This window comes from Pinus tabuliformis, chromosome 5_2 (genome assembly GCF_031772625.1).
Source record: "Pinus tabuliformis cultivar Carrire ecotype Pingquan chromosome 5_2, CPIR1, whole genome shotgun sequence".
NCBI lineage: Eukaryota > Viridiplantae > Streptophyta > Pinopsida > Pinales > Pinaceae > Pinus > Pinus tabuliformis.
Window position 1 is genome coordinate 833,984,222 of NC_142306.1, and position 11,802 is coordinate 833,996,023.

The 11,802-nt window shown below is 36.3% G+C and overlaps 1 protein-coding gene across 1 annotated transcript; it reads left to right on the forward strand.

Moving 5' to 3' along the window:
• Positions 1 to 490: 490 nt before the first annotated feature.
• LOC149161917 (formate dehydrogenase 1, mitochondrial-like) lies at positions 491 to 8,515 on the forward strand. The gene is made up of 2 exons (XM_089435590.1): positions 491 to 679; positions 8,169 to 8,515. The coding sequence occupies exons 1-2, from the start codon at positions 512 to 514 to the stop codon at positions 8,364 to 8,366; spliced, it is 366 nt and encodes a 121-aa protein (XP_089291716.1). The 5' UTR covers positions 491 to 511; the 3' UTR covers positions 8,367 to 8,515.
• The last annotated feature ends 3,287 nt before the right edge of the window (positions 8,516 to 11,802 follow it).

Below are 11,802 nucleotides of genomic sequence, written 5' to 3' on the forward strand. Positions count from 1 at the left end.
TCGACCCCTCTCCATTAAATTTGAACATGACATTTCATGAGTTAAATCCAACACAAACTACTTGATCCACACTAGATAGGTTTATTCTATTGTTAAATTTGAAAATGACATTTTATGGGCTAAATCCGACACAAACTTCTTGATCCACACTTGATAGGTTTATTCTATATATATATATATATATATTTTGTTTTGGTTACACTTAAACTACACAATTGTCATTGTTATATTTTTTTAAATTTATTTTTTCTCACTTTAGGAGTTACTTTTAAAACAACGCATTTTATTTATTCTATTGTTGTATATATATATATATTTTTTGGTTACAATTTAACTACACAATTGTCATTGTTATATTTTTTAACTTTATTTTTCTCACTTTAGGAGTTACTTTTAAAAAAACACATTTTATTTATATTGGATATATTTTTTAATTCCATTGATTTGTTTGTATCATCATTGGTTGAAGATCAGCGAAAGTAATGTGGTGTCCGTGGCAGAAGATGAGCTAATGCGCATTCTCATATTGATGCGAAACTTTGTGCTTGGATATAAGCAAATTGTTGAGGGTGATTGGAAAGTGGCAGCAATTTCTTACAGGTCATATGATCTAGAAGGGAAAACTATTGGTTCTATTGGTGTAGGGCGTATTGGCAAAGAACTACTTAAGCGTTTGAAGGTATTCATTCTTAGGATCTAGTACTACTTCATGATGTTGCAAACTTCTTTTCAAAAATCAGTGCTCCATAATTCTTACGCATGCATGTTGTTTGTTTCAAAATTTCAATCTAATAATAATAAACATTACATGATGTTGAATTGAATTGCGTTCCTTTGTACAGCCCTTCAATTGTAAGCTTCTTTACCACGACCGTCTTTCTATTGGACCCGAATTGGAAAAGGAAACTGAAGCAACATTGGAGACTGTTGACACCTAATCCTCAACGGATGGGTGAACTGGACAGTCATCAAGAAGATGAACTGATCCGTCATATTTGTGTATATAACTGATAGTTAGCTAATGAATAAATCAATCAGTTTTTTCTTCCGCTCATTCATTCTGGAGTTACCCTGGCCTGACATGGTATCAGAGCACAGGTCCCAGGTTCTTAAAATAGCCGTAACTCCTTCATTTCTGCTGTTGTCCTCTGTCTCTCTGCGCATTCATTTATGCCAACGCATCTGCCTGAAACGTTCTCTGCCTCTGTCGCTGCCCAGAGATGCATGTAACGTTTGCCTGAATGCACCAAACTGAATCGGATTTTGCAATTCCGCTTCCGCTCATTTAGCATAAGCCTTCTGATTTGGCATTACTACATAGTTTTCAAAACTTACCGCTCTCCATGATTCTGCACTTGAATTGATTGCAATTCCGCTTGCGCTGCTTTCCATACTCAATTGATGGAACATGTGCAGTGAGCTTGGTCGAAACTTGGACGTGCTGTGTTGAACAGTGATACTGCAGTGTGCCTTTTGCGTCAATTGTGTTCGAATATTGAAGGCGTTTGGTAAGTGATTTAAATGATCAGAATCCATTAAGAAGCTCATAGCTTTGAAGAAGATTGATAGTTGATTGAATGGCATGTATGCTGGAGTGACCGTGTTTGTGTTGGTAAATTGACTATTCATCAACCATTATTGTGAAATCTGAGTTCGAATTGTCGACTTGTGGAACGTTGGCTTGGCACCGCCCTTATGTATTGCACTCCCATTCTGGCTCATGAGTTTTAAACTCCTCTCTGTCGGCTCCCATACGCCGCTGAAACTTCCCATACATAGAACACTGCTCCCCATTTCGTTTTCCAATTCAATCCTGTTGACTGACTCCATATTACAGTGGTGGTGGTAGTATTTGATAACACTGGTTCAACGACATTGCCGTGTTCAACTCCAACTGTTCACCAGTTTGAAATTACCGTTGGGGGATATGCAGCCATAAATCCCATACCAGGTTCTGTGTGAGCTATTTTTATAGGCGTAAATTTCCGGTTTTGACTCGAAACGATGAAGTGTTGTGTTTATGTAGCAGCATATATTCATTTAAATCCCATACCATTCATTTAATGTGTAATACGATGGGGTAGCTGTGAGTACATCGTAGTAGGTCCTGATTTCATATACGCTGGGCGGTGCTGAATATGTATATGTGCACTAACGCTGTATATGTGCACTGTGGATACATTGACCAGGGTTTGAGTTATGGACGCCATTTAAATAAGTTTTGAATGGTTTTTTGGACACTGTTTGAATATTTTGTGGAGGATATTTTATAAAATTTTGGAGACATTTGAAGAAAACTTAGTGCATAAAGAATCTGTTGCCCTTTTGAGTACAATTTCACTGTACATCAGTAGAAGTTTTTTTTATCAGCAAAAATTTCTTATCAGCAGAAGTTTTTTAGCAGAAGTATTTTTTCTATCAGCAGAAGTTTTTTTTTACAGAATGCATTCAATCATTTCTATGGTAGGAATAGTTCTCACTGGCAAGGAGAACTATTCTGAATGGTCCCGGATGGTAAAACACACCCTCATCTACAATGAGTTGTGGAAGGGAGTGTGTGTCGGAGAAGAAGACAAAGACCCTGTGAAGCCTACATTAGATAAAGAACTTGTCATTTGGGAAAACAAGAACAGCAAAGCCTATGCATTGATCGCAACATCTGTAAATGAAGAAGTAAGTCGTCATATTTCATCCTATTCCACTGCCTTTGAAGCTTTACAAAAGCTGAAAGAACTCTATGATTCACATTCTGCACTTGAAGTTGTTCAGCTCATGATTAAACTCTTCACTCTTGAACTGAAAAATAATGATCCTCTTGCTCTTGCATCTGAAATAAAGTCTATAATGCATGATATTAAATCCACTAAGGTTGAGCTCGATATCTCTCTTATTTCCTTTCTCAAAGCACTCTATCCTACCTACTCCAATTATCTTGAGTCTTTACACGCAAATGGAAATCTTAAAGACATAACCTTTGAGTCTCTTGTGAAAAAGTTTGCTGAAAGAGAGAAAGCCTTTGGAAAGAAAACAGTCCCTGAATCTTCTGAAGAGACTGTTTTCCTTGCTCATAAAGAAAAGCATCCTGCTCAAGATTCTACAAGAGGAAGAGGTGGATGAAGAGGAAGAGGAAGATACTTCAGAGGCAGGGGGGGCAGACATTCTCAAGGTGAAAAAGCAGATCTGCATTGCATTCGCTGCAAACGAAATGGATCACATGATGCTTCTACATGCAAGCTACCATGGGACAAAATTGAGCAGAGAAGAAACCAGCAGAAAGGTAAAACTGATGACACAAACAAAGGTAAAGCACCTGAATCCGCTCACTATATTGAGGCACAATGTAACATTGGAGTAAATGAAGATTTGTTTAATGCTTCACTTGCTTCTTCGAAAAATGACTGGTTGCTTGATTCAGGAGCAACCTGTCATATGACTCATAGGAAAGATTTTTTTGAAGATTTCACTGACAATGTTGATGGAGCAGTATACTTTGCAGATCAGTAAAAAATCAAGCCATTAGGGCTTGGCACAATCAGGCTTAAACTGCCTGGTCTTCCAGACTTTCTTCTGGATCATGTTCTATATCTCCCATAGCTCAAGAGAAACTTGCTGTCCTTGGTCCACATCTGCCAGCAAGGTCACTCCATTCACATGTTTGATGGAAAGCTTGAGGTAAGAAAGGCATCTGACCACTCACTTGTCATGAGGGGTATAGAAGAAGAAAGACTTCTTAAATTGCAAGGAACCTCTGCTCATACACAACATTTCTCATATATTTCTTATCATGAAGAAGGTACACTTCCATCAAGTTTATTATGGCATGCTAGATTTGGACATTTAAACTATGATAGTCTCCGCTTGTTGAAGAAAAATGGTGTTGCTGGTTTGCCTACAATTCCTAGAAAACATAAGCAATGTGATGCTTGCATTCTAGGAAAGCATAGCAAACAGTCTTTTCATGATTCACATTCAAGAGCACATAGGAAGCTTGAACTCATTCATTCAGATTTATGTGGTCCAATGCCTGTTTCTTCTGCAAATGGAAATAAATATATCATGACATTTATTGATGATTACACCAGAATGTGTTGGGTTTATTTATTGAAGAACAATTCTGATGCTTTTCAAACATTCAAGAATTTTCATAAATGGATTGAAAATGATGCACAATCTCATATTGGGTCTATTCGCACTGATAATGGAAAGGAATATACATCAAATGAATTTGAACACTATCTTCGCCAACATGGGATTAAACATCAAACAACTGTGCCTTATAATCCTCAACAGAATGGTGTAGTTGAAAGAATGAACAGAACAATTTTGAATATGGTACGATCCATGCTTTTCTTCAAAAATGTAAAGACAATGTTTTGGGCTGATGTTGTTCTATGTGCTGCATATATAAAGAATAGATTTCCATCTAGTGCTATAAGAAACTAGACTCCTTATGAATTGTGGTATGGACATGTTCCTTCGGTAAAACATCTCAGGATTTTTGGTTCCACCTATTATGCTTTAATACCAAAGGTACATAGAAAAAACTTGGTGCTAGAAGTCGTAAGTGTATCTTCCTGGGGTATTCAAACACACCTAAAGCACACCGTCTCTATGATGAAGTAAATAAAAAGTTTGTTTTATCTAGAGATGTCATTTTTCTTGAATCATCCAAATCTGACAGTGTTGTTGAGCGGCAACTTGATCGCTTGGATAGATTCACAAAACCGAAATCATTTCAAGAGTTTGATAATCAGATTCCACATCTTGAAGGGGGGATTCCTATACTAAATCAGCATGTGGAATCTTCTTCTGAAGAACAATCTCCCTTGCATGAAACTCCAACACCGGATGATCCTTTAAGTGATGTAATTGGTAGAATTGGGAGACTCAATATTGATTCAGACCCAACTCAATCAACAGAGCAGCCTGGACCATCTCAGAAAGGTCCCCCAAAGTGGCTGACAAAGACACTTGAAAGTGTTCATCCTGATGAAATTGGAAAAACAGGAACCAGAAATACAAACCGACAAGATGGAGGTGATGTAGATAAATCTAATTCACATGTTGATATGGATGTTACTTATGATTGTGAATTGAACTTGTCTACAGATTTTGAACCAACTTCCTTCAAAGAAGCTGCTTCTCATGATGAATGGAAAGAAGCGATGCAGAAGGAGTATGATGCCCTCATAAAGAATGGCACTTGGAAGCTGGTTGATCCTCCATTTGGAACCAAACCAATTGGCTGCAAGTGGGTCTACAAGAACAAGTACAAAGCTGATGGCTCACTTGACAATCACAAAGCTAGGCTTGTGGCAAAAGGTTTTGCACAGAAGGAAGGGGTCGATTATGAGGAAACTTTTGCCCCCACAGCAAAATGGGCCACCATTCAGACACTCTTTGCACTAGCTGCTCAGAACGGTTGGAAAGTCCATCAAATGGATGTAAAAACTGCATTCATGAATGGAGATCTAAAAGAGAATGTTTTTATGTCCCAGCCTGAAGGATTTTCTGTGAAAGGACATGAACATAAAGTATGCAAACTTGTGAAGTCCTTGTATGGCCTCAAACAAGCACCACGAGCCTGGTATGAAAAACTAACTGAGCATCTTCTGAAACTCAACTTCAATCATTTTGATCTTGATGATGCAACTTTATTTGTCAAGAAAGTTGGCAAAACAGTTGTATATCTTGTGGTATATGTAGATGATCTTTTAATGACAGGGAACATTGAAAGCTATATTGCATCCATAAAGAAAGAACTAGGAAAATTTTTTGAAATGACTGATTTGGGCTATGTTCATTACTATCTTGGCATTGAAGTAACCCAACATCCAAAGTCCATATTTCTTTCTCAAAAGAAATACATTGGAGATTTGTTAAACGGATTTGGCATGACAGAGTGTAATCCTCTTTCTACTCCAATGGAACAAAACTTGAAGCTCACATCTATTGAAGGAAAGGAATTTGAGGATGCAACAAAGTATAGACAACTTGTAGGAAGTCTCATCTACCTCACTACTACCAGACCAGACATTTCATTTGCTGTTGGAATCCTCTCCAGGTTTATGCAAAAGCCTTGTGAGGGACATTGGTCTGCTGCCAAAAGAGTTCTAAGGTACTTGAAGGGAACTCAAGACCTTGGAATCAAGTATACACAGGTGGAAGAATTCAACTTGATTGGATACTCTGATTCAGACTTCGATGGAGACAAAGAAACTGGGGTATCTACTTCAGGATATGCTATGAGTCTTGGATCAGGAGCTGTCTCCTGGAGATCACGCAAACAATCAGTACCAGCAGATTCCACAACAGAAGCAGAATATGTGGCAGCAGCTGAAGCAACGAAAGAAATTGTGTGGCTCAGGAAAATTCTTGAAGATTTGCAGGTAAAACAAATACAATCAACTCCACTCATGATTGATAACACCTCTGCAATAAAGTTGGCCAAGAACCCAAAGTTCCATGATCGTACTAAGCACATCAATAATAAATATCATCTGATCCGACATCATGTTGAGGCCAAAACAATCCATCTCCGTCATTGTTCCACAAACGAGCAAATTGCAGACATCTTCACCAAAGCGCTTGGAAGAGAAAAGCTTGAAAGATTCAGAACGATGCTTGGACTCACCAACATCCCTTCAGATTAAGGGGGGGAATGTTGACACCTAATCCTCAACGGATGGGTGAACTGGACAGTCATCAAGAAGATGAACTGATCCATCATATTTGTGTATATAACTGATAGTTAGCTAATGAATAAATCAATCAGTTTTTCTTCCGCTCATTCATTCTGGAGTTACCCTGGCCTGACAGAGACAAATCTTGACGAAATGCTACCTAAATGTGATGTACTTGTCATTAATATGCCTCTTTATGACAAAACTAGGTGTGCCTCATCACAATTTCATAAATAATCTCTCCCATTATTCACTCAAACATCAATAACACCTATATATTTTGTACAACTTGTGAACAAAAACCTAATTATTGTTTCTCTTTCCCTTTCCTTTTGGTTACAGTAGGGGAATGTTTAACAAGGAAGGTGTTCTCTACCAAGCCTAGCTTTTCTCTCAGAATCTTAACATCCCCTTTGCAAAGGGTTTCATTAGAATGACAACAACCCGCATTTAAAGCATTTCTCCACCCATCCTAATTAGAAATACAATTTTGGGTTCTCTACTAATTTTCTCCACACCCATTTAATCTGACAATGGACATAGAGCATGTATATTTATACTTGTGTGTTGGAAATACCATTTTATACTTTAATGTTTATTATTTTTGTTTTATTATTATTACTTGAATTTCTTCTTAACAAGTGGTTGTGTTTCTTTTGGTTTTAGTGAAAGTATGGGCTCCAATGTTGGCTCTCTTATTATGGAGTATAATTCATCTTTGAGAATTTTTCAATTATTAAAGTAGGTTAGTTAATTGCTTAAACTATTAAATTTATTTCAAAAAGTTTTTGTTACTTTATAGGTTAGACACTGGCTTGAAATATTAAACTTATTTCAAAATGTTTTTGTTACTTTATAGATAAGGCGTAGATTTCTTGGCTCTATGATGAAAATAATGAAGGGAAAATACATGTTAATATGTTACTTGTGCTCTTTGACTGAAAAATACACGGTGAGAAAAAAATGTATATTATGCTAATTGAGGAATGTTTTTCACTTGTCGAACTTATAGTATTGAATTTAACACACTAACACTTTACAACAATGAACTAACAATATTCATGATGAAAATAGCAATATGGAAGATTTATCTGCATAATGAAAAAGGCAATATGGAAGATTCCAATCACGTTCCAAGGCATTTCTTAAAATGTGGATGTGACAAAAGGTTGTTGTGGAAGTTGTTGTTTGTATATGGAAAATTTCTTGATCATTGTGTATAATCCTAATGTTGATAGATATGTCTACTAAATGCTTCCAGTTAATGGGGCATTGATTTGAGCATTCAATATATTTTTATTCTTTATCAAAGTATTCTTTTGTTGTATTTGTATTTTTCAATTTATGCCTTACGGCGTTTCCTTTGCAACATCTGGTGCAAATGCTAGTATATCTTACCTCATTTTATGGTTAACATTGTATAACAAAAACATGCGTTGTGTTATGTAATTAATACTAACATGTAATATTGATTTTTTTTGTCAGAATGCTATAGGTAATGATTGCCAAGACGATGATCCAAATTATGTTCAACATATATCAGGAGATGATGAGGATGAGGATGAGGATGATGGTGGTGAAGGAGGAGATTATGATGATAGTTGCGGTGTTGGTGATGATGTGGATCAGAGTAATGAGGATGGTCAAGATGATCATGAGGATGATCTTGGTGGTGGTAGCTAGGCATGCACATGCATTGTTTTTTATGAAGAAATTATTGTGTAGAATGACATTGTTATGTTTAGATGGGTGTTGTGAATTTACCCTATATCAATGAGACATTTTGATTTTGTAATCATACGATGAGTTTGATTTATGTATGTTGTTAATTTATCGTAGAATAACTATATTCATGAAATATTTTGATTTGTTAATCATATTTGAATTTTACTTGTTTTGATTAAAAATAATACTGATTTTATTAGTATTATGTTGCTATTTTATACATGTTTTGAAAATTGTTAATGACACATTGTTATTTTTTTGGATGGATGTTGTCAATTTCTCTTAAATTTCTTTACAAATGATTTTGAATTGTGATATCTGCTTTAATGATATTTAGAAACTATCATATATTTCACTATGAATCTATAAAGGGGGTCATATATGTAAAGAAAAATATACTCTATATAAGAAGTCAAATGCGGATGTAACCATGGATGCAAAATTGAAAGTAAAATTGGATGTTAAAATAGGAATTAATAAAAAATGCAAACAATTGACATACAAAGTGTTTTAAATTAGAAGTGAAAAATTGTGCAATAGTTGACACAAAGAAGGGAACAAAACATGGCATACAAAAGGATATCAAATTGGGCAAAAACAAGGACACATAAATGGGCACCAAATTAGATGCAAAAAAAGACAACAACTAGATGTAAAATAAGATGCAAAGTTGAGCGTTAAAAAGAAGAAAAAAACGTTACAAATTAATATGCCAAATGATGATGCAAATAATGGTGTAAATTTGGGATGCAAAATTGGGTGCAAAAAAGGAAAAAAAAATATGTAAGAAAAGACATAAAACAAGATGCAAAATGGGGCTGAAAAAAGGTGAAACCAAGGATGCCATATTGGATGTAAAAAATGATTCCTAATCACATGCAAATTTAGGCTCGAACTCAGACACAAAATTATATGCAAATGTGGACACAAAATGAGGCAAAAAAAGATGCAAATTTGGATGGTGAAAACGATGTAAAACTAGACACCAAAAAAATGCAAAATTGGATGAAAAAGTCGGTGTAAATAATGGTGCAACATTGGACACAAGTAGACACAAAAAAATGGTGCAAAAAGGGGCATAAAATAGCTTAAAATTGGATGCAAAACTTGGTGCAAAAACAAATACAAAAGTAGACGTAAAAAATGGCTCTAAATTGAATGTACCATTAGACACAAAATAAGATGCAAAGGTGGACACAACACATGACTCAACATAAGATGCAAATATAAATGAAAATTTGGATGCTCAAAATGATGTAACATTAGATGCAAGAGATGGTGTTAAAAATGATGCAAAATTGGATGAAACAAATGACGCAAAATATGGTGCAAAATGAGATGGGAAAAATGGAGACAAATCAAACGTAAATGTGGATGTAAAAAATGGTCCAAAAAAAGATGCAAAAATGGGCACAAAAATGGATGCAAAATTTGGTGCTAAATCAAATACAACACATGGTGCAAAGATAGGTACCAAAGCTGGTGCAAAAATAGAAGCAAAAACTAGTGTAAGACTAGATACAAAACCTGGCGTAAGACTAGATGCAAAAACTGACACAAAATGGATGCATAAAAAGACGTTAAATTGGATTCAAAATACAGTGTAAACTTGATGCAAATGATGGTGCAAAAATGGAAGCAAAGAATGACACAAAATAGGAAGCAAAAGAGAATGAAAAATAGATGCAAAAAATGATACAAAACTAGAAGCAAAACCTGTCATAAAATAAGATGCAAATCTTGGTTCAAAATTTGACGCAAAAAATGATGCATAGTTTGGTGTAAAAAATGATTCAAAATCTAGCGTGAAAAAGGATGCAAAATCAGGTGCAAAAAAGGACGCTTTAAAAATTGTACAATAGAGCCAGATTTAGCGCCAGGTTGCTCATCACAATTACAAAAAAAATGCACTAAAATCTGGCGCAAATCGCTGGTTTTGTTGTAGTGTGTTACTACAGAGGTCAGAGTAGTGTGTGAGGTGAGAATCACACAGGTTACAGCTGGAGGACCCAGGAGAAACTGTGCAAGGAAATAGGAGGCTTGGAGGACAAAGGAGAAGGCATATGTGTTGTCTATTCTCTCTATGAGCAATAGTGAGGAATTGTACTACGAGCTGGATAGATGTGAGAGCTAAAGCTTTGTGTAATCCTGAGATATTTCCACTTGTATAATAATACAGATAGTGGGGTTTTTAGCTGAGGCTTTCCCAAGAGTATTTTTTTGTGTTTCACGTGTATTGATTCTTCTTCTCTATTATATGTGTTCTGTTTGATCTTGCTCAAAATCGATTAAGCTTCCGCAAGTTTGATAGTAGAAGTAGGTTAAGTATTTTGCTTTAGTACATTGCATAATTAGTTTAATCTACAGTGAGAATTTCTACATGGTATTAGAGCAAAGGTGATCAAAAGCGGAGAACAATATACAAAGAAGGGAGAAGTTTGAAGTTTGAAGTTCTTGATTGTAGGTACAAAATCAATTTCTTATCACATCTCAAAGTTCACCAATGGCATTCAATGGCTTGAGACTTGAGTATGCCCTAGATGGCAGCTCGAATTACATGGCATGGAAGGATCACATGGAAGTGGTATTAGAAGACAATGGTTTGAAGGACTTCATTGATCAAGAAGTCCCCATGCCAGTAGCAGCTAATGCCCAAGAATTGGCGGAATGGAAGAAATATGTGGTGAGAGCGAGGAGGATTCTTCTGGAGGGAGTTCAAGACCATATTATCTTGAGTCTCCATGGGAAGGAGACTCCATTATCAATGTGGAAGACATTGAAGGATCTATATCAGAACAACAATGACCAGAGGAAACTGGCGCTGAAGGACAAGCTTCGGAAAATCAAGTGTGAAAAGGGTGACACGATCTCTACATATCTGAACATGCTCACCACCTGTAGAGATAAGCTTGGAAGTGTAGGAATCACGAGAACTAATGATGATATGGTGAGTCTTTATCTCCTCGTTCTTCCTAAGAGTTGGGATAACTACCAGGACTCAGTGAATGGAAGAGAGAAACTGCCAGATTGGGAACAACTGTGGTTGGATCTGATGTAGGAGGAGATTAGGAGAAGCATTAGAGACGGTTCTTCATCTAAGCATGATGGTGAAGAAAATCTAGCCTTAACAAGTAAGGCGCGGAAAGGGAAAGGGAAGGCTTCCCATTCCAAATCGATTTCTTCCCATGGTGGGAAGAAGATTGACAAATATAAAGTGAGATGCTTTAATTGTCATGAGGTGGGCCATTATGCAACTAATTGTCCATTGAATAAATCCAAGAAGGGATCCTCGAAATGATCAGATGTTGAGGCACTTGCCTCACAGTTCGAATTGGATTTTAGCCTCATCGCATGCATGGTTTCATCGATGGTGGGTTGTGTTTGGTACCTGGAC

Bases quoted from the DNA above. Each gene is read 5' to 3' on its own strand.
- LOC149161917 (XM_089435590.1), top strand. From the start codon at position 512: ATGCGCATTCTCATATTGATGCGAAACTTTGTGCTTGGATATAAGCAA. The intron at 680-8,168 runs GTATTCATTCTT...TTTTTTTGTCAG, and splicing joins AACTACTTAAGCGTTTGAAG to AATGCTATAGGTAATGATTG.